The following is a 24,151-nucleotide window of genomic DNA, read 5'->3' on the forward strand; positions in this document are numbered from 1 at the left end:
TTTAAAGAACATGGCACCAAACAGCAAGCTTAACAGCGAACGTCGAAGCAGCAAGGCCTAGCGTTGCCGCGGTGGTGGCTAACTAGGGTAAAGGCTGCCAGCGGATCTGCGTGCGAGAGCGCCAGTTCGAGGCGGCGACATAATCAAAATGGCAGCGGTGGTGCCTTTGATTAATGTCGTTTCAGACCTGCGGTCACGGCAAGAAGTCCAGAAAATCGGACGGCGAAGGGTACTTATACATTGACTCTGGGGTATGTGGTGGTGCCGCGAAGTCATCCGAATTATTGGGCATGTCCCAAAAATTGGGCGTCCGGAAAATCGGTCGAACAACTCCAACCAACGACACGACGTCAAAGAAGATTCGTTACGATTCCTCTACGTTACTCGAGCCAGCATTAGCACGACTTTTGTTCCCTTTCAATAAAAGTACAGCTAATTTTCCCTGATAGGTGCACAAATTCCCCGAGCTTTTCCTCACTATTTCCAGACTATTCAGACTCCCTGAGAATTCCCGGTTTTCCCATTTGGTAGACACCCTGGTCATTAATGCATTTTCTTAATAGTGATACAACACATAAAAGCCTTTTTTTTTTCTTCTCCCGAAAAGCACACAGGATGTTCCACCAGACATTACCTGGGTGTGGCTGAACCCACAGGTGCACCAATGGTATATGCGCCCCTTTTTGCACTCAAATCGGAATGGTTTCTTGTCGTAGATGCGGCCTTTGGTTGGCTGAGTGTAGGCAGAATGGTATGCCTGCTCTGGACGTGGTGACAGTTCAGGAAATGACTCAGCTGGTAGTGTCGATGAGGCACTGTGACAGCCAGCACTGCTGCCCAAGGCGGCTGGCAGGGAACGACAGCTCAGCTGCAGAAAATGCGACACCCTCGTTTCATGTCCACTACAGGACAGAAGTCCCCAATTACCTCTGTCTTGCATCCCTCCATCCTGCGCTGGCAACTCTCACTACCATCACTTAAACTGACAGAACACTTTCTTTTTTATGCAAAAGCATTAAACGGCTCATAAGGTGGAAAATCCAGTGTTGTCGGCATACCAAAACGGTGGTCCAAAAAGGCTATCAACCCTCAACCTTTGGTAAGAGTCGAACCCATGACTTTTGGTATTAATTAGGGCAATGTTAATTGAAAGGGTTAATTAAGACACTTGAGCCCACAACCTTTGGTGGGGGTTGAACCCTCGACCTTTGGTGAGAGTTGAACCCACGACCTTTGGTGTTCATTAATGCAGAGTTCATTTAATCATAGTTAATTAAGGTGGAATCAACGAAGACACTCCAACTCACGACCTTAGTGAGAGACCAACCCACGACTTTTGGCTTTAAGGCACAGTTAATTAAGGCACTCTACTACATGACCTTTGTTGCGAGTTGCAATGCTCTACTTTGCATTGTGGCATAACGTGTAAGCATTGCACAGTGGTTGCAATGCTTTCACATTCATCCACGAAAGGATAATTAAGTGCCTCTTGAATTTTTTCTCTACTATAGCCCTGCCATATGGGAAGGTTTAATTTCGCTTGTCTCTAATGGCATTTGCAGTTAACATCATTAGTCAGCTCCTACACGGAGATACCGAATGTAATTCGAGGAAAATGACTGCTGCAAACAAATGGGTATCTTGCCGAAGAGTGGCGGCGAACAAATAAAATAATGAAAAGTATGCAGTTCATTACAGCAATTAATATGTTTTAATTTCCAAGTGCATCATTATTTTTTGGAACAAAACATTCAATTTAATTGTTCCTAAAAGTATGAGTGTTTTCGTTTTCAGCAACGCTGTCAAGAGCACTGTCAGCCATGATTACCGCCATATAATTGAAGTTGGCGTGAGCACGAAAACATGTAACAAGATTTACGAATAAATACCATCACGACAAAAAAGTTGCTTCTGTTAAACACGCGCACATTTAAAAACATTTTGCAAATACACTAACCTTTTCTGTTGCTCCTAGTCTTCAACTAATCAGCGATTGCCATCGTCTGCAAGTAACATTATCCTCTATCCTGTTCTCCTCGAGCATTCAAGAAACAATCAATTATAATATATTTTATTTATTTACAGACATCACTGCGAATCTACCCACTACCAACAAATTCAAGAAGCGCGCCAAATTTCTTTATGTGGGGTTTGTTTACAAGGTCAACCTCTGTACATCATGAAAATTTGTGTGTGTGCGGGCGTAGGGTCATGTAGTATCACGGATGCATGGGTCGGTGAAGTAGTTAAAGCTACATTGTGGATGCCTTGTCAAAAGCTTTGCACAATGTGATAATAAGAAGGGCAGTGTGCATTTTGACAAAAGTGAGAGCATGGAACTAAGCTCATTATACCCCTTGTGGACTGATGCGAAGAAGCGCAGAGTAAAAGAATGGCCTATGCGGCATGTGTCCAGCTTTTTGCGAGACATGCACTGGACCAGGCTGAACTGCACATACATAAGCAGTTTGTGACCACTACCCGAATTTCCGTGACGTGCAAGGAGGACTTGTAAACAAACCGAATGCAGAGAATCTGCACTCCGTTTGGCATGCATTTTGAAATGGTCAATGTAGAAGAGGTTATAATTGGCAATTTTTTACACATTCACGGAACTGTGGCACAACACAGTACTGTAGTTATGAGGTCAACAGCTATCTGATAAAGCAAAAAAAAATTAAGCAGGACTGAGAATGTTTGTGCCAGTACCCATTTACGAGGAAGCTGCTCTCTAAACACATGGGTACGGAGAAATCGTTTCTCTCAACATTCACTGCAATGACCTGGATTAAGTTCGTTGCATTTAAAAGGAAAAGCTAAATTTACTAACAGAAGGAAGTGGATTTCCAATTTAGGCCACAAATTTATTGACAAAAAATTTCTGAGTATTGCAAAATTTCAGAATACTGAAGTTTCAAGTTTACAAGACAGCAATAAAAAACAACATGAGTTCTGTAAGCTGCACATGATGCATCTAGACAGGACAGAATTGATCTATTAGACACTGCAATGAAATACACGACCTAATTTGTATCACTCCTGCAAAAATGCTCATATACATTGTAACAATTTCACGTATGCTGTAAATTTATAATATCACATTTGTTCACTTTAAATGCTGTCTACAGATGCAGTTTACAGAACTGCAATATCTGCTTTTGGTGCAGAGTTAACAATTTGCTAACTTCATGCTTCTATTGTTTTCTTAACCCTTTAATGACAACACGTATGAATAACTCCCTCAAATTTTTATTTTCTATCTAAATGTGCAAAACACATCAAGAATGAGCATAATCAACGAAAATTTAAAAATGTTTTGAAAACCTTTTAAAAATAGGGCGTACACAAGGCAGAAAGCTGGAAGTGGGCTTCACTCCAAGCCAGCTATGGTTTCATTTGAAATTTGTACAGACAGCTCTCGTCATACGTAAACCATAGGTGTACATTTCATTCGCATTATATCACATGTGTGACACCAGTGCAGCTGGATAGCTTGCATCAGTCCGTCTTTTCTGCACTCAAAACAAAGCGAGTCAAGTGCCAGACTTGTTCCTTCTTATCCTGTATTCCTGCTCTAATCTAACAAATGATGCTTGCTGCCTGTCATTCAGTGTTGGCTGAAGGCATTCAGCCAGGAACCTTGTACTCAATACCGAAACACGACAAGAAAATTATATTTTTTCTGGTATGTTGCCTGTAGGCAACACTCGTCAATAAATAACTACGATTATTGGCAATTTTTGCAAAAACATCCAAGTCATAAATAAAAATTTTGCTCGCTAGAGACACTATAGTTTACTTTCCCCTCTCAATGCAATGGATGTTGCTCAAGTCGATCCAGTGGTTGCCTCGTAACAGCGTACTTGGAAATGAGCTTCCTCCTACCACTTCTAGTAACACATGCCATGCCAACAGCCAGGCTATGACTTCCAGCTTCTCATTGAAGTCAACAGCTCTCTTATAACCACACCAGTTCTACGCATTGCATAATATGCTCAAATCCTCTTAATATTCATGTGCCCCAACTCATGTCCACTATTTTTCCAAGCTACAAATGGGTGGAATAGCCCACTACACAGCTGTCACTGTGTTGGTCTTTTTCAAGGTTATCATCACACCTACATTGAAAATATCTTACTTTTATCACTCATGGCAACAAGGTAATGGTTATCAAAGTTATGGGATGAACTTTATTTTAGTTTTAGGTCTACACTACAGTAAGCACAAGTAAGACAACAGCGGATGCCTCCGATACCTGTCACATGCAGTGCGATTCATGCAAGGAGAGATTGTGGAGGCAGTTGCTATTGTTGTTAACTGTTGCTATTCCTGCCATAGTACATGGCTAGGGATCAACTGATGATCGAACAATTTTTTTTTAAAGTGTGCGGTGAACCTTCAGTACAAAAATGTCTTCTCCCCATGGGAATGCGACAGTAACCAGCTGTGAATTGAACCTGCAATCTTGTACTGTTTCAGAATGATGGCACCATTCTGTGCACAAGTTGGAAGCCCACAGAGCCATGTTGCAAAAAGATGCTGTGCTACTAATAGTTGCAATTAATTACCAAAATCTGCACAGTGAAGAATGCAGTTTGTTTATGTACTGCATCCTGTATGTTTATTCCATATAGGAGGGTGGGGCGAATTATTTTCTGATGCATGCAGAAACACCTGTCAGCACACTAGTCTTCCAACACTTTGCATGGTAATACCATTTTCCACGTGGGCAGCTCATGGCAACAGGTTCATGATAATTTTTGTTAATGTTTCTGCAAGTTACAGCCACATTTGTTTGGATGAACTCCTCGCTTACTTCCCACACTAGCTCACCATCTGCACATCAAACTGACCCGCCGTGGTTGCTCAGTGGCTATGGTGTTAGGCTACTGAGCACGAGGCCGCGGGATCGAATCCCGGCCACGGCGGCCGCATTTCGATGGGGGCGAAATGCGAAAACACCCGTGTGCTTAGATTTAGGTGCACGTTAAAGAACCCCAGGTGGTCGAAATTTCCGGAGTCCTCCACTACGGCGTGCCTCATAATCACAAAGTGGTTTTGGCACGTAAAACCCCATAATTTTAATCTGCACATCAAACTGATTCCAAACTTCAGTCCCGTGCCGTTTCAACTGCTTTAACCTATCTCCGATAGGGACACATGTGCTCACACTAGCAAGATTACTTGCACACAGGTATCATTGCGCTAGGAAGGCCTTACTGCGCCAGCCGGAGCTAGCGTTAGCGAGTCAAGTCGACCCTAGCAAATTAAAAGGTACGCGGCTATAGTGCATCGCATCAAGGGGTTGAGAAGCCTGGCTCTCCTACCCACACAGGCGAGCTCCCTAACAACGGGTGTGAGCGTTTCGGACGCCTCGTGTGATGGGCCCACGTGTAAACGCTAGCGCGTCGCATTATGACGACTCGCTAGGAAATATGATACTGTATCGTCGCCATCTCGTAAACTCGGCATAAAAACACATACACATTCTGGGGTTTTACGTGCCAAAACCACGATTATGAGGCACGCCGTAGTGGGGGACTCCGGATGACTTTCGACCACCTGGGGTTCTTTAACGTGCACCTAATAATGCACCCACACGTGGGTGTTTTTGGATTTCGCCTCCATCGAAATGCAGCATTTGATCCCGCGCCCTCGGGCTAAGGAGCGCAACGCTTAACCACGCCACCACGGCATGCGCTGTATGAAAGCCATGGAGGTAAACAGCAAAAGCGATAACTGTGCGAGGTGCCCATCTGTATTGCTGTTAAAAAAAAAATTACTGTTTCTTTCTCGACAGCAGCCAGTGGATCATGGTTCGCTGGGTTTTACTCGTGCTTTTTGCCTTAGCGTTGTACGACGGTAGTCATTTCGATCAACGCCATAAACTCCGAGTTGTCCGAGGCCTCATCTTTTCTGCTGTTTCAAGTGTTCCGATTTATGCACAGATTGCTCAGGAGGGTCTTCTATGCAAGAGCGTCGTTATCGAGAAAAGACGTCTGCAGCAGAGCTAACCAACCGGCGACCACGCTCAGCACTCACCCGCGTCACTGATGCTACGGCGCGGCTCCAGCCGCTAATGTACGATTGGACAAACTTCATGTCAGCTGGAAACGGTCAGAATTGATCAATTTGTGTGAATACGGCAGTTTTCTGAGCTCGGTGGGTGTAGGAACGGGCGTTTCGGACGTCTCCCCACTCCGTTTCACTGGAGGCCATGGGCATGGAGTTTCACATAAAGTTTCTTGCAATAATTACTAGAGGGAACTCTGGCGCTAGTGTCCATTTATGATAACTCAAAGGGAAGCTCATTACTTTTCGAAGCGTGATCGGGATGCCTTAGAACACGCACCTATAAAGCGAGATGTAAGAAGGAAGAAGAAGCATGTGCTTGCTGCGGTAAAGCTAGGGAAACGACGGAGCATATTTTATTAGAATGTGAAGACGTCTACCCAGCGGTCGATTTAGGCACCACTGGCCTCCTTGAAGCCATAGAGTTACTGTACTGACTCTAGAGGACAAGCTACCGGATGGATGGGTGGATGGATGTTATGAGCGTCCCCTTTGGAACGGGGCGGTGGCTTGCGCCACCAAGCTCTTGCTACTATGCTGCCTAATATCCTACCTAGGTTAACCAATGAAAAAAAAAACACACTATGAACTACCACGTCCAAATTTTCTGATACCCTATTGCGAACTGTGCTTTTGTACGTCTCCGTCCTTTGTCGTTTCCCTACTTTTCTTCCACCAATCCTCCAATCGCCTCTTACTGATGTCTATTGCGGACCTGTTTGCTTTACCACTGCTCCCGCTGAACCCAAGGGCTTCAAGGAGGCCAGTAGTGCCTAAATCGACCGCTGGATAGATGTCTTCACATTCTAATAAAATATGCTCCGTCGTTTCCCTAGCTTTACCGCAGCAAGCACATGCTTCTTCTTCCTTCTTATATCTCGCTTTACACGTGCGTGTTCTAAGGCATCCCGATCTCGCTTCGAAAAGTAATGAGCTTCCCTTTGAGTTATCATAAATGGTTTCTTTCCTAATTTCGTTTTTTCCCCTTAAGTAGTTACTCATGGCAGGTTTCTTTTCCATTGCCGCCACCCATGAGATTAATTCAGCCTCTCTGACTTTCCGCTTGACCTTCTTTGTTGCTGTGTTGCCCACCCCACAGGCCGCATACTTGCTGGTAAGCTTCCTAGTTCTTTTCCTCCACTGTGAATCAATGTTTTGCCTGTACAGATACCTGAACACTCTCCCAGCCCATTTACTTTCCTCCATATTCCTCAGCCGTTCTTCATACTCAATTTTACTGCGAGCTTCCCTCACTTCAAAACTAGTCCAGCCCATATCCCCTTGCACAGCTTCATTTGTAGTCTTCCCGTGAGCGCCCAATGCGAGGCGACCCACTGACCTTTGGTTCCCGTCGAGTCCTGATTGTACCCCTGATTTAAAGCAAACAACCGCATTTGCAAAAGTAAGTCCTGGAACCATTACCCCTTTCCACATACCTCGGAGGACCTCGTACCTATTGTATCCCCATAGCGCTCTGTGCTTCATTATGGCTGCATTTCTCTTCCCCTTGATTGTTATGGTTTTTTCCTGTGTTTCCATATATCCGTTGCCTTCGTTTATCCATATACCAAGGTATTTATATTCTGTTACCCGAGGTATTTCTTGGCCCTGTATCTCCACTGTCTGTTCACTGTTTTCATTGAATACAATAACACCTGATTTTCTAACACTAAATTTCAAACCTAAATTGTTGCCTTCCTGTCCACAGATATTAGCCAGACGTTGCAAATCACTTTGCTTGTTTGCGAGCAACACAATGTCGTCCGCATAAAATAAACCTGGGAGTTGCTGCTCTATTACTGTACCTGCCTGTTTGTATGAGAGATTAAACCCGATATTACTTCCTTCTAGCGCCCTCTCCATCCTCACCATGTACATCATAAACAGCAGCGGGGATAAAGGGCACCCCTGCCTCAGTCCCTTGTTGATATTAACTTTCTCCGCGCTCCTCATCCCTTCCCATTCAACGCAAACAGTATTTTCTAGGTAAATCTCTCTCAAAAGCTGTATACAATCGTTACCTAAGCCTTCCCCTTCCAGAATATCCCACAAAATGCTGCGGTCTACGTTGTCGTATGCTCCTGTAATGTCCAAAAAGGCCACATACAACGGTCTGCTTTCTGCTTTTGATATTTCAATACACTGAGTAAGAACAAACAAGTTATCATCCAAACGCCCACCTATTCTAAAGCCATTCTGAAGCTCTCCCAAAATGTCATTATTTTCTGCCCATGCTTGAAGCTTTAATTTGATTGCCTGCATTGCCAGCCTGTATATTACCGATGTAATGGTCAACGGTCTATACGAGTGAATTCTGTCTTTCTCCCCCTTACCTTTATGAATTAAATTCATTCTACTTTGTCGCCAACTGTCTGGTATTCGTCTATCTTTTAAAGTTTTTTCAACTGCTTTCACGAGAGCTTCCTTAATTTTTGGTCCCAGTTCATTTATCAGCCTAACGGGAACCTCGTCTAGCCCTGTGGCTGTGCGCTTAGGAATTTTCTCTTCCGCTTTCTTCCAGTTTAAATTTGTAAGCACTAGCTCCTTTCCCCCTTGGGTCTCTTTCATGCTCTTTTTTTCTTCAAATACAACCTCGTCCTTGCCTTAGAAAGATTCGGCTGTTACTTTTTGGATGTAATTTATTGCTGCTTCTCCTTCCAGTCTGTTTTCATCTTCGTCTAGGATATGTTGTTGTATTGTTGTTGACTTCCTAGCTGCCTAATAATTTTATGTGATTCCAAAATATTCTAGGTGCGGCCTTCTTTTTCTCACGTATTTCTGACAACCAACTTTCACTTTCACCTTTTAATTTTGCTTGCACCAGTATTTGAACCATAGACTTTTTCTCCCGGTATATTTCCCATTTACTGGTTACTTCATCCTGTGGCAACTGCGCCTTCTTTGCCTGCCTGTGCTCTCGAGATGCTTTCTGTCGTTCGGCGATCGCTTCTCGTATCTCCTTGTTCCACCAGCTTTTCGGTTTCTTTTTTCCTTTCCAATGAACGTGTTGTTTCTCTTTCCGTATTTCTGTCGTTACTACACTTAGAAGCTCACCATATTCCCACCCCTTACTTGGCGACTTGCCAATTTCTCCCTCCACTCTAGTGACTATATTTGCTATTTGTTCAGCGTTCAAATTTGGGCTGGCCATTTTGCTTTCGTTGCTCTCTTTCCCAACTACATATCCCATTTTCAACATGATGCGTTTATGGTCACTCCCTATGCTGCTAAGCCCTTCCTCATCGATGACCATTTCTCTCAACTTATCATGAATTCCTTCTGTCATCAGACAGTAATCAATTGTCGATTGCCGGTTTCCCACTTCCCACGTAATCTGTCCTTCACACTTAGGCCCTGTATTCACGATCACGAGGTTATGTTGCTCGCAAAGGTCTAGCATTGACTTCCCGTTATTGTCGGTATAGCCATCTAAATCCTGTATGTGGGCATTCATGTCACCTAATAGGACTATCTCAGCACCATTCCCGAAACCCCTAATAATACCCATACATACGATAATAATAATACGATACGGATGGATGGATGGATGGATGTTATGAGCGTCCCCTTTGGAACGGGGCGGTGGCTTGCGCCACCAAGCTCTTGCTACTATGCTCTCTAATATCCTACCTAGGTTAACCAACGAAAAAAAAAAAACACTATGAACTACCACATCCAAATTTTCTGATACCCTATTGTGAACTGTGCTTTTGTACGTCTCCGTCCTTTGTCGTTTCCCTACTTTTCTTCCACCAATCCTCCAATCGCCTCTTACTGATTTCTATTGCGGACCTGTTTGCTTTACCACTGCTCCCGCTGAACCCAAGGGCTTCAAGGAGGCCAGTGGTGCCTAAATCGACCGCTGGATAGATGTCTTCACATTCTAATAAAATATGCTCCGTCGTTTCCCTAGCTTTACCGCAGCAAGCACATGCTTCTTCTTCCTTCTTATATCTCGCTTTATACGTGCGTGTTCTAAGGCATCCCGATCTCGCTTCGAAAAGTAATGAGCTTCCCTTTGAGTTATCATAAACGGTTTCTTTCCTAATTTCGTTTTTTCCCCTTAAGTAGTTACTCATGGCAGGTTTCTTTTCCATTGCCGCCACCCATGAGATTAATACCCATAGCATAGAGCAACGCCTCCTACACGGAGGAAGGAAACTAAGGAGAGGCCCTACCCCCTCCGCGCGCTAGGAAAAAAGTGTGGCGGAAATGACGTAGTAGGTTCTCATTTTTTTGCTGCTTTTTTATTTTTTTGCTGTATGGCCACGCCTTTTGGGCCACAATGGCGGCGTTGTTCTGATTTTGAGCGCTCACACGTGTTGCTCTGGTAGGTTTCGTGCCGTGGCAAAGGCGCTGTGTGGGCGGGTTTACGTTAGTCACCGTATCTTGTTGCACTGTGTTACCTGCACCGTGCTCTGCCGGATGTTGCGCGAGCGCGCGCGCTCCGCGCGCGACACCACACGCAGCGCGGCGTGGTTTCGCAAAAGATGTAAACAAGAGAGGAGGGTGGCACAAAAGGCGGAGCATCGCCATGAGCAACGCCAACTTCCGGCTTCACTTTTGCTTCACAAAGAGTGACGTCAGGGCCTCTCCTTAGTTTCCTTCCTCCGTGGCCTGCACCGACATCGTGACGGCCCCGCCGCACCGCCGCTGCAGTGCTGTTGTTAAAGCGACGGGCCCCGTCACCGTAGTGTAGTTGTTAATGTACCGGGCCCCGTCACCGTAGCGCAGATGTTAAAGTGCCGGGCCCCGTCACTGTAGTCACTACCATAACTATATGCCTGGAACATAGAGTTACTATAGTAGAACAACTCTAGAGGAAAAGCTGGGCCGGAAAAGTGGGAACCTCTTGGGCGCCGCCCTGTTGCTACTAGTCATTGTGGCCAGCGCAATTACTATTGAAAGAGCTAGAAGCAAGTACAGGTCACCTTATGCTTTGTCATCTAAAAACGCATACCTGATGGCTTTATGAAGGTGGTGCGTTAATATTATGTTTACAGAAAGCGATCGCTAAGTCCGTGACTTATGTAAATCACGATTTACGCATTCATGGAATAAAGGACGACGCAAATTTCGGTTTCGAATCTGTTTTTTGGATGCGTAGTAGTTTCGTACAGTTTAGGTTTGACATGCGATCGCGCGTCGACATCGGACGCTATGGCACACTCGTGCCTTATGTGCCTTATGTGCCACCGAAGCCCCGAAGTGCCTTATGTGCCACCGAAGCCCCGAAGTGCTCTGGCATGTACAGGCTCGGGTGAACACGGCTCACCGTGGCCGCGCTCCGCGGGGCGCCAGTGCGTCCGGCGCGGCGGCGCATCGAAGCGAAGCCGCGCAGGCGCACACGGACCCAGGGGAGGTGCTTCGCGTCGTCTGCTACAGCGCTGGAGCGCGCCGCCTCTTGCTTTGCTGTGATGTACACTTCGCTAGACCCAGGTGAATGAGTGCCCGAGGCGGCATTCCGTGAAGCCGCACTTCACTAACTGGAGCATTTTCCAGCTGGTTCCGTCTACAGCTTGTGAACAGCCTGCTTAATCAATATACATAAACAGAAACAAGCATCTCACCACATAAATCACTTAGCATGTTTTTTATAAGTGATGAGGGTAAAAATACAGTAAATTTTTTTCGCGCTCTTAATTAGGCTGGGGCCTAGAGGCGACGCTTCATAGTCGTGTCAGGGACGCCACCCAGCCTGAGGCTGTTCTTAATTTCTCGAACGGTGGAGGTCGGGTTCGCAGCAGCCGCCGCAACAATGGTCACTCTTTGCCGGGCTTTACGGGGAGCATCCGCAATTCTTCCATCCTTCTTGTAAGCGTGGACGATTCTATTTACAGTTTTCAGTGGCCTTTTTGTCATCTCCGATATAACGCGTTGAGAATAGTTTTGTAGGCACAGATCTACAATGCGTCGTCTTTCTTTTTCCGGTACCCGCGACATGGCTAGTTTCCAAAGCGCACCGGGGAAATGAAATTATCCTGCACTTTTACAGCGTTTTTATCGCCGAAGTGCCATGGCAACCAGCAACCGAACAAAATGCAATTCATCATGCAAGTCGACGGAAATGCGTTTAATGGAAACACCTCTGGTGTCTTTCGATTTGGCGAGTCATCCCAGAATCTGTAACTCCTGAGTGGCCAGTCACCCAGTTGAGTAGTCGTTGGCTGCACCGCATCATCATATTAAGCTAGGATGGGGTAGCATGACCTACGCAAAAAAAAAGGGGGGGGGGCTCAGCGGTTGATCGGGCTGACGCCCACGGTCAGTTGAAAAGTAGACTGGCCTTAACACAGCAATCCGGCTTGGGCCGGGCTTAGCGTTTACAAACGGCGAGCCCGTTTGCCGACCACCGGCATGCTGCGGGCAGACGACACCATGCCGGCCTTATGACCATAGGTTTAAATGTCGTCGCCGCCTTCGTCCAACACACGGACCGGCCACTTCCCCACGACGGCAACAGCATCGCTTGTCCGCGGCAAGGGTTCCTTTGCCGTATTCATATTTGGGTTTTACCCACTCAGCCCAGCCCAACCCCGCCTAGCCCCCCCCCCCCCCCCCAAAAAAAAAGAAATAAATTCCTCCTAATCTCCAAATTTATCCGATGCCCACCTCTATGGCGTAACTCCATCTGTCGCTTCGGGACGTATACTGCACAATCAGCAAATTATTATATGCTAGCGAGAATATGCATATGACCCATTCTGAGGAAGTACTGAAATGAAATAGAAGCGAATAACGACTTAATTATCCGGCAAGACGTAATTTAAACTAGAAAACAGACATGTAGATTGTAGATTTTCCACTTTAATTACCTATTCGAAACGGACGGAAACAGCATTCGCATGCGGCGTGCATAGATTCCAAGGAGAAAAAAAAAGCAAAACAAAAAAAGAAGACGTCGGCGCCATATGTTTTACTTCACCTAACCAATGTAATCAAATAATTGACCGACGATTCCTCAAAGTGAGAATGCGACATCTCGCATCAGGTAGCCGTCATAGGACCGGCACCGCTTCGGTGATTTTACACAAGCTGTGACAGCAAAAATGAATTTAGTTTTTTTTTTAATAGGATGCAGAAAGATGAAAAGGGGGAGTAAAATCGCCGCCAAATCAGTTGCTATGCCGGGGAGAGCACTTTCCTACATCGCGTAAAGCGCTCCATGCTCTCCTACCAGCGACATTAACGCGTCAATAAGAGAGTGCGAAGCAGCGGATATCACTTCTTAGTTGTTGTCGAAGTAATAGTATTGCCCTCCTTAATGGTAAAATCCATGGCAAACATGATGATGCCTGATCGAACAATCGCTCTCTTACTTTCTGCGAAATTTATAGCGGGTTTCGGTCGTTTTCTTAAGTCAATTAAGCACATTCGTTCTAGCATCAAGAAATGCGCGAAACGGCGCGCTAGGCTCATCACATGATGACTCCAACCAAGAGCGCGCCTAATAGATTTCTCGGTATGCACTACACCAAGTGCTGTGAGAGGAAAATAAGAGGGCCCCAGCCTAATTAAGAGCGCGAAAAAATGACTATTTTTACCCTCATCACTTGTAAAAAACATGCTAAGTCATTTATGTGGTGAGAAGCTTGTTTCTGTTTATGTATATTGATTAAGCAGGCTGTTCACAAGCTGTAGACGGAACCAGCTGGAAAATGCTCGAATTAGTGAAGTGCACTTTCCCGCAATACCACCTCGGGCACTCAGTCACCTGGGTCATAGAGTTTCTCACTATAACACCTAGAGGGTAATCTGGCGCCACCGTCTATGGGAGTTTCTTAAGGGGGCACCGTGCCGTCATGGGAATGACGGTATATGTGTCTGCGAGGCTCGTGTTGGCTGGTGTTGTAAGAGGCTTCGTCTAAAACGTGGATATGGCTACGCAAATAACGCGTTCTCAAAGTAAAATCTTCATAAAATGTTTCCATTCACGCATATTACATCTTTACTCACCCACGATGCATGACCAAGCGAAGAAAAGCCAGAACAGACGACCAACTGTTTCAAAGCGAGCGCGAGCCTTGTCGTCTGTCCTCCAACTTTAGCGTCCCGCTGATACTTTTTACGTAACATGTAGTCGTACACACAATAACAAGTTCTCCTAGTTAAACAAAACATGTTTTCGCGTAATAATAAAGCCAAAACAACTTTTTACGTGCTCTTTTAATAGAATATGAATCATTGTGACAGACGGAACAGTACTTGCCAAGCGCGTCTTCGAGGTGTCCTGTCTCTACGAGAACGATGCCAATCCGAATCCACAATATACCGGCATTCCCATGCATACCACAGCGCAGCAGCGCCAGATTTCCCTCTAGGTAATGTAGTGAGAAACTCTATGACCTGGGTCAAGCGAAGTGTACAGCAAAGCAAGCGGCGGTGCGCTCTAGCGCTGTAGCAGACGACGCGAAGCACCTCCCCTGGGTCCGTGTGCGCCTGCGCCGCTTCGCTTCGATGCGCCGCCGCGCCGGACGCACTGGCGCCCCGCGGAGCGCGGCCACGGTGAGCCGTGTTCACCCTAAGAGTGGACGAGCCTGTACCTTCACATGTAAGTAAACGAATGTATCTCTTTGTTGAGAATATCACGCGAGTAGGCAGCTCTTGTGGTGCATCACAATCGTTTGAGAAGCGTCACAGTAGAGCATTTTTCTACATGCGGAGCGGTGTTTTTATTTGCAGGTTTCCCTTCAGTAGGAAATTGCTGGACAGGCGGACCAGCGCACCGGAATTGTACTGGCGAAGCCGCAAGCAACTAAAAGAATCTGTTTAATTGTTGCAGTTTGAACAATCATGCTTCTACAAAGGCCACAGCAGAAAAACAGCCTGATGCCGAGTATTTCTGTGCCACGAAGTAATCAAGAGGCGAGTGCCTAATACGGACGAAATCGAGTGCATCGAGACTTAGAACGACAGAAAGCTGAGCTAGTTGGTAAGAATTCATTATGCAAAACAGAGGTGAGGCGTGCAGACAGGACACAAGAGTAGAGAAGTGGACGGCGCTCGTGTTGTTTGCTTGTAAATACTCTACTCTTGTGTCCTGTCTGCACGCCTCACCTCCGTTTTGCATAACGAGTGCATCAACCCACATATTAATAGCGTAAGCGTTTTATTAACTGTGCAATATTTTAAACACTTCCTTGCATGCCATTTCATGTGGAATATTTTTTTCTGGTCACAAATTTGTGCAGCGAATCTATTTGCATGATCGACTCCGGGCCTGTGGGACCGTTCACTTGCACTTGATGCTGAGTTTTTTACATGTATCCATAAACTGCAGATATGCACATCAGATCCCTGCAAGCATTTTCAAAATTCAATTATTTTAGACAACAGGCACATATGCAATACTGACATAATCCCGAATACCACTAAGCAGCTGGGACACATTTTTGTTGACCATACTCGCAGGTAAAATAAGTACATCATGTGGACAGCTCCAGCTCATTTTCCTTAAATCAATGTGTACAAGGGGTACGCGAAGATGTTTTTTCTCGCGCACTGATTATTTTGCTGTATAAGCAAGAGAACCCACTACGTTAGTGTAACATCACACTAATATGTGCTTTAATTTACCAAGTGAAATGAGTTACTTTTATGGCTCATTCAGTCATATCACACTGCAAGCTGCATTGATCAATCTTTAATTGGATTTTGCAAATGTTTAATAAAACATGTTTCCCTTTTATGCAGATATGCGATCGCAAGCCCTTCCGTGCGTTCCAAAGGTAAAGTTTAAGTTCTAAATTGAAGAAAACATTTCTAGTCAGAAACAAGCAAAAATGGTGAATGCATAGTATCAGAAGCCCAAGGTACAGAAATTATGAGAAGTGTCGAATGATTTTAAGGAAAGAGTCGTATTTGAAAATGCAAGACTCTTTAGTGGAGGTCAAGCAAGTCAATATAGGTAGAATACTCTGCAAAATTATGCGAGTGAGGGGATGTCAAACAATGGGTCAGGAAAAGCATTGTTTTTCTGCAAAACAAAAGCTGATTGCCATTACATAAGTCACTTTAGCATCATGATAAATTCAGAAATAAACCAAAAAACAAGACATGCAAAAATAAAATAAAAACATTTAATGATGCTCTCTCCACACTGGGATAAATAAAAAACAAACACATCACATCTAATGTGGACATATCAGACGCCTTGTGAAACACTAAAGGAAAAATTCAGTTTCGAGCTATGGCACTTGCCGCATAGATGTGGGCGGCCTTGAATAGTGATAGTTACCACTGCATTTAGAAATTGAACGCATTCATGCAGACAAGGAGGATTCTTTATATTTTTGGCTACCACTTCAAATGCCTCCACCAAGTGTTACAGTGCTGCACGCAGCCATACTAAGGATCTCGCAGCAACACCTGCAGGTAAAAAGCAGAAGCAGTCAAAGTGCTGGTGTGTACTGGACATTATGTTTGAAAACTTTTAGGCAAGAAGAGTGCAAGAAGCAGACATAACAACTGCATTTATTTCCATAATTCCCCATTTGAATGGCCTTTTCTTTTTGCTTAGACAATGCCTATGCCTAGCCACAGCAGCTCCCTCATACAGACTCCGCAAGCCAAGAGGCCGTGGAGGCAAATGCAGGTAAGAGGCAAGAAGCAATAGCACTGGTATCGACATTAATCTAATTTCTTTCTTTTAGGTGGCCAGCACACCTCGAACAGCCACTTCGACTGCGGGTGTGTCACCCTACTCTCAAAGGAAACATTTGAGGGAAAGTGACAGGCAATGTGAACAGCCACTTCTCCATGTAAACGATACTCTTTCTCTCGGATGACTCCTACGCCTCACCATGCCAGCACAGTTGTGCACAAAGATGCCGCGAAGGCAGGTGCAGGTCAGAGGCAAGAAGCAGTGGCACTGGTGTCGACATTCACCCAATTTCTTTTTCTTACGTACACTGAGGCAGCCAGCACAGCTCGAACAGCCACCTTGACTGCGGGTGTCAGTAGATTCCTGTTGTACATATGCTCATAATAAACTTCAGTAAACTTTAACTTGATAATAAACTTGAAGGGAAATGGGACATTGATGCACTGTTTCTTAAATATTTATTGTACACGTACAATATATATTATACTTTGCAGTGCTACAGAGCGTATTTTGAAGCTTCCCCCTGTATTTTGCACCTTTAATTACGTATGTGTTGTATGGCCCTCAATGCAGTTCATGTTCTAGCAGCTGTTTTGTCTGTGTATCGCACATTGGCTTAAGCTCATGATATCCACATACTTCTATCACATATACAAGATAAAGTTCTATGTAGTCCTCAGTGTTACAACAAAAAATGAAAGTAAACAATCCGATCGTGGAATTGTGTTTATTACAGTGATTCCTATGAAAGTTACTTACAAGTTGACAACTTGAACTAGTCAATCCGTCTATAGCCTCCTCTATTTTTCAAAAACAAAGGAGGCTATGATCCGTCATGGCAAGGAATTGTATGTATACATAAAAAAAGGGGGGGGGGGTATGCGTGTGTGTTTGTAGTGGGGGGTATTGGATTAGGGCGGTACGAAAAAATGTACCAACATCGTCCTCTAGACCCATTCCGTTAAGCTACCGCAACAAAGTGTATTATGCATAAAATTCGTACAACCAACTCCGATATTACTACACACGCCAGGCGACGCGAGCTACATTTGCCATGACGCATTCGCGACTGCACCGGATGCCTTCCATATTATTCTCGTTAATTGTGCTCACTGCACCAAGACAAAAGAAAGATCGTGGGCGCAGGCGCCTTTAAGGTATCTCGACCTTGCGAGGCACTGCTGCGCGTGCCAGGGGAGCTGTCCGTGGGAACACTCCCTGGCACACACCTAACTCGGCGGCCCCAACCTACGTACCATTCTGCTTCGAGCTTTGATCCCCCCACTGTCCCTCGGGTGCCCTGGAGTTCCTGCACCGCCTGCTCTACTATCATCTCAGGTGCTCTCCTGAGACTTCCGTTTGTCGGTTACATGTGCCCTACAGCTGGATCATTACTTATAATAATAAAAAAACCGATCTATCGTCGCGACAACAGATCGCGAAAGCGGCTTTTGCAACATATCGCGCCCGTGCGAAGAGAATTACGGAGCGCCAACGAGGAATCTGACCACAGCTTCGAGCTCGTAACCTCGTCGAGTGACACTCCTGCAACAGGCGTGACCGCTGAAAACCGCATACCGCCGGAAACATCACCAGGATCATCCCTCGGTTGCACAACTGCCTCCTGTATGGCCAACATGGACCACACCCACACCGTCCCGCAACATAGAATAAAGAACCAACTTATAAAGCCCAAACACACGGCTGCACGCACACATCACGACACTACAAGCGAGACGCCATGCTGCTACGCTGCTACGGTTGCCGGATTAAAACTGACTACTGTCACCAAGTCTGGCAAGCGTCTCAGGAGCTGGCAACCTCGGCGTGTAGCAACATGGCGGCGCTCTTGCGGTTCCCGATTTCAATGCATGGGCCCTAACGAGACGGTCATTTGCGGAATCGCCAGCTGCGAGAGAGAAAATCTGGGGGCGTTTGCGCCCTAAGTTTCTCTGGGACGCCCATCCCTATGGGTAGCTTGTCCTCTAGAGTCATGGTTCTACCAATGCCTCCTTTACTAGATGCCAGCCGCGTTGCTCGCTTTCCCATTGCGGCGGCGGTTCCTTAGTTCAGCATAAATTCCGTGAGGCGGCACTCGTTGCCGTTTCAACTTCCGGCGGATGTGGCAGCGGCGGCTGAATGCTCCGCGGGCGCTTTATGTGCGCGGGGATCAGAAAATTTGGGCGTGGTAGTTCATAGCGTTTTTTTCTTCCTTTGTTTATTGTTTAACCTAGGTAGAATATTAGACAGTATAGTAGCAAGAGCTTGATGACGCAACCCACCGCCCCGTTTCAAAGGGAACGCTTATAACATCCATCCACTTGTCTGTTAGCGAGCGTTATTGCAGGCCTCCGAGATGGCAACAGACGCCGTGGTAATCTCAAAGGCCGCAGCACGTGATCTAGGTTGCAGACGTCCGCCACAAGCGGCGCTCGTTGCCTTTTCGTTGCCACAGGATGAAGTAACCAGTAAATGGGAAATATACCGGGAGAAAAAGTCTATGGTTCAAATACTGGTGCAAGCAAAATTAAAAGGTGAAAGTGAAAGTTGGTTGTCAGAAATACGTGAGAAAAAGAAGGCCGCACCTAGAATATTTTGGAATCACATAAAATTATTAGGCAGGAAGTCAACAACAATACAACAACATATCCTAAACGAAGATGAAAACAGACTGGAAGGAGAAGCAGCAATAAATTACATCCAAAAAGTAACAGCCGAATCTTTCCAAGGCAAGGACGAGGTTGTATTTGAAGAAAAAAAGAGCATGAAAGAGACCCAAGGGGGAAAGGAGCTAGTGCTTACAAATTTAAACTGGAAGAAAGCGGAAGAGAAAATTCCTAAGCGCACAGCCACAGGGCTAGACGAGGTTCCCGTTAGGCTGATAAATGAACTGGGACCAAAAAGTAAGGAAGCTCTCGTGAAAGCAGTTGAAAAAACTTTAAAAGATAGACGAATACCAGACAGTTGGCGATTAAGTAGAATGAATTTAATTCATAAAGGTAAGGGGGAGAAAGACAGAATTCACTCGTATAGACCGTTGACCATTACATCGGTAATATACAGGCTGGCAATGCAGGCAATCAAATTAAAGCTTCAAGCATGGGCAGAAAATAATGGCATTTTGGGAGAGCTTCAGAATGGCTTTAGAATAGGTAGGCGTTTGGATGATAACTTGTTTGTTCTTACTCAGTGTATTGAAATATCAAAAGCAGAAAGCAGACCGTTGTATGTGGCCTTTTTGGACATTACAGGAGCATACGACAACGTAGACCGCAGCATTTTGTGGGATATTCTGGAAGGGGAAGGCTTAGGTAACCATTGTATACAGCTTTTGAGAGAGATTTACCTAGAAAATACTGTTTGCGTTGAATGGGAAGGGATGAGGAGCGCGGAGAAAGTTCATATCAACAAGGGACTGAGGCAGGGGTGCCCTTTATCCCCGCTGCTGTTTATGATGTACATGGTGAGGATGGAGAGGGCGCTAGAAGGAAGTAATATCGGGTTTAATCTCTCATACAAACAGGCAGGTACAGTAATAGAGCAGCAACTCCCAGGTTTATTTTATGCGGACGACATTCTGTTGCTCGCAAACAAGCAAAGTGATTTGCAACGTCTGGCTAATATCTGTGGACAGGAAGGCAACAATTTAGGTTTGAAATTTAGTGTTAGAAAATCAGGTGTTATTGTATTCAATGAAAACAGTGAACAGACAGTGGAGATACAGGGCCAAGAAATACCTCGGGTAACAGAATATAAATACCTTGGTATATGGATAAACGAAGGCAACGGATATATGGAAACACAGGAAAAAACCATAACAATCAAGGGGAAGAGAAATGCAGCCATAATGAAGCACAGAGCGCTATGGGGATACAATAGGTACGAGGTCCTCCGAGGTATGTGGAAAGGGGTAATGGTTCCAGGACTTACTTTTGCAAATGCGGTTGTTTGCTTTAAATCAGGGGTACAATCAGGACTCGACGGGAACCAAAGGTCAGTGGGTCGCCTCGCATTGGGCGCTCACGGGAAGACTACAAATGAAGCTGTGCAAGGGGATATGGGCTGGACTAATTTTGAAGTGAGGGAAGCTCGCAGTAAAATTGAGTATGAAGAACGGCTGAGGAATATGGAGGAAAGTAAATGGGCTGGGAGAGTGTTCAGGTATCTGTACAGGCAAAACATTGATTCACAGTGGAGGAAAAGAACTAGGAAGCTTACCAGCAAGTATGCGGCCTGTGGGGTGGGCAACACAGCAACAAAGAAGGTCAAGCGGAAAGTCAGAGAGGCTGAATTAATCTCATGGGTGGCGGCAATGGAAAAGAAACCTGCCATGAGTAACTACTTAAGGGGAAAAAACGAAATTAGGAAAGAAACCATTTATGATAACTCAAAGGGAAGCTCATTACTTTTCGAAGCGAGATCGGGATGCCTTAGAACACGCACGTATAACGCGAGACATAAGAAGGAAGAAGAAGCATGTGCTTGCTGCGGTAAAGCTAGGGAAACGACGGAGCATATTTTATTAGAATGTGAAGACGTCTATCCAGCGGTCGATTTAGGCACCACTGGCCTCCTTGAAGCCCTTGGGTTCAGCGGGAGCACACAGAGAAAGAAATTCAACAAGAGGGGACACTCTTCAAAAACTGGCAACAGGAAACACGTCACGCCTAGTTTCAACAACGTCCGTTAGTTGACGCGAGCATCAGAAAAAAAGAATGTGAAATAAACTTCCAGACAACGTTTTATTTTTTTATTCATTCCCACTAAAAGTGAAAAAGTTTTGCGTGTAAATGAACTTATACTTTGCAACTTTTTGTTGCGTTGCCTAGCAACAAGCTAGCGGCACGCCAGACGCGCGTGCACACGTCATGCGCCAGACAAGCCGCAGGAGTGAGCGAGGACGGTCGTATGTCGGTCGTATGCCCTCGGCAAAGAGGGCACAGTTATCTGAAGAGGAAATAGGCCAAAAATGGGAATATTATCGACAAAAGAAACAACAAGTGCAGGTCCTCGTCCAGGCAAAAATAAAGCAGTCCTCTGATCGCTGGCTGGCTGAAGTTCGCGATGCAACTAAAGGGGGGTCAAGAAAATTCTGGAACCATATAAGCTGGCTGGGTAAAGCTAATCACAGAAAAGAGGAACAGATTCACGATACCGAAGGAAATTGTTTAGAGGGAGATGACGCTGTGAACTACATTGGTTCAGTTATAGCAGAGTCATTTAGGAAAGACGATAGGGTAATCGCCCCAAGTGAGGGAGCAACACAGAATAGCATAATAGAAAACAGCTTAGAATTGACCAATCTTAACTGGAAAAAGGCGGAAGCAAATGTTCCAAAATGCACGTCCGCGGGGATAGACGAAATTCCAATCAAGTTAATTAATGAACTTGGCCCAAGAAGCAAGGAAACGCTGATAAAAGCATTGGAGGCAGTCATAACAAATAAGCAAATTCCGCACAGCTGGAAACAGAGTAAAATGAATTTGATTTATAAAGGGAGAGGTGATAAGAAGAACATAAAATCTTTCTGACCAATTACGATAACATCAGTGATATATAGGCTGGCGATGCAGGCGGTGAAATTAAAAATGCAGTCATGGGTAGAAAGTAATGGAATACTTGGAGAACTTCAGAACGGGTTCAGAAGTGGTAGGCGCTTAGATGATAGCCTGTTCGTGCTTACCCAGTGCATAGAAATAGCTAAGGCGGAAAATAGACCTCTGTATTTAGCCTTCCTGGACATAAGTGGTGCGTACGACAATGTGAACAGGGAACTCCTGTGGAACATATTAAAAGCTGAAGGTATCGGTAATGAGGTAATTGATTTTCTACAGGAACTATATCGAGAAAATAATGTTGAAATAACATGGGAAGGAATCAAGAGTACGACAACTGTCGAGGTTCACAAAGGATTAAGGCAAGGTTGTCCTCTATCACCGCTGCTGTTCATTCTTTATATGATAAGCATGGAAAGAAGGTTACAACGAAGCAATCTAGGGTATAATCTGTCGTACAGATTAGGCGAAAAGGTTGTTGAGCAACGACTACCGGGTTTAATGTATGCGGACGATATTGTACTGTTAGCAGATAGCCAGGAAGATTTGCAAACTCTGGTTAATTACTGTGGGGACGAAGGAGACAGTTTCGGTTTAAGTTTTAGCGCAGCTAAGTCCGGTGGGATGTTTTTCAACGATACAACTGATCAGGAGCTTACAATACAAGGCCACGAAATACCCCGAGTGGCCGAATACAAGTATCTCGGGGTATGGATAAACAAAGGGCAGATGTACACGGAAAAGCACGAACAGTCTCTAATAGCAAAAGGGCGAAGAGATGCCGGGATAATGAAACATAAGGCATTGTGGGGTTACAACAGGTATGAGGTACTGAGAGGCATTTGGAAGGGAGTAATGGTGCCGGGGCTTACTTTCGGGAATGCGGTCCTGTGTTTAAGGGCAGAGGTTCAGTCGAGACTAGAAGTAAATCAGAGAGCTGTGGGAAGGTTAGCACTAGGTGCCCACGGGAAAACCACAAACGAAGCAGTACAGGGAGATATGGGCTGGGCATCATTCGAAGCAAGGGAAGCTCAGAGTAAAATCCTATACGAAAAACGGCTGAGGAAATTGGATGACAACAGGTGGGCAGCTAAGGTGTTTAAATACCTATACAGAAAGAGCGTTGACTCACAATAGCGGAAAAGAACTAGGAAGCTAACCAGTAAGTATGCCAGACACGAGGACGAAAAAGGACAGAGCATTAAACGACAGGTTAAAAATGCGGAAGGTAAAAATTGGATAAATTCAATGGAAAAGAAGCATAGCGTAGAACTATATCGATACTGGAAACAGCAGATCAGGAAGGAAGCGTTTTATGATAACTCAAGAGGCAGTGCCCTACTCTTTGAAGCTAGATCAGGATGTCTTAGAACACGGAGCTATAAAAAGAAATTTAACGAAGAAGAAGACACATGTACTGTGTGTGGTAAATATGTAGAAACAATGGAACACCTCATACTAAAATGTGATGGTATCAATCCCGATGTCGATGCGGCCACAGTCACCCTTCCTGAGGCCCTAGGGTTCAGAGATAATGATAGTCATGTAAATAAATGTGCGGTGGAAATTAGCAAAAGGCGATTGGAGGATTGGTGGCTCAAAAGCAGAGAGGTGACATAAGGTTAAAAGGGTAGGAAGACGTATTTAAAGAAAATCGAGAAATTCAATAACACACAACACAGATAAAAATAAAAGGCAAAATAAAAATCTGAGCATGGTGGCAACTGCCATCGCCCCGTTTCAAAGGGGACGCTCCTACCTTCCATCCATCCATCCGTGCGAAGCTCGCGTGCTCGGCGACCCGTCTGTTTTGGATATAGCCCATTTTTTGGGGGCTCCCGGCCTTCACTATGCGTGTCGTCTGCATTTCCACACGGCACCACTGCACTACTGGACTACGGCAAGGTGAGAAATTGTGTTT

General features: G+C 45.2%; 1 protein-coding gene across 1 annotated transcript in view; it reads right to left on the reverse strand.

Annotated features, from left to right (window-relative positions):
- Positions 1-6,234, reverse strand: part of LOC135920066 (CDGSH iron-sulfur domain-containing protein 3, mitochondrial-like) — a 47,631-nt gene extending 41,397 nt beyond the window's left edge. The window contains exons 1-2 of the mRNA XM_065454114.1: positions 6,043-6,234; positions 635-868 (exon numbers count right to left, since the gene is read on the reverse strand). Of these exons, the coding sequence (XP_065310186.1) occupies positions 635-868; positions 6,043-6,102 (294 nt within the window). The 5' untranslated portion in view covers positions 6,103-6,234. The remainder of the gene's footprint in view (positions 1-634; positions 869-6,042) is intronic.
- Between the last annotated feature and the right edge of the window lie 17,917 nt (positions 6,235-24,151).

The sequence above is a fragment of the Dermacentor albipictus genome, unplaced genomic scaffold (assembly GCF_038994185.2).
Source record: "Dermacentor albipictus isolate Rhodes 1998 colony unplaced genomic scaffold, USDA_Dalb.pri_finalv2 scaffold_18, whole genome shotgun sequence".
Classification (NCBI taxonomy): domain Eukaryota; kingdom Metazoa; phylum Arthropoda; class Arachnida; order Ixodida; family Ixodidae; genus Dermacentor; species Dermacentor albipictus.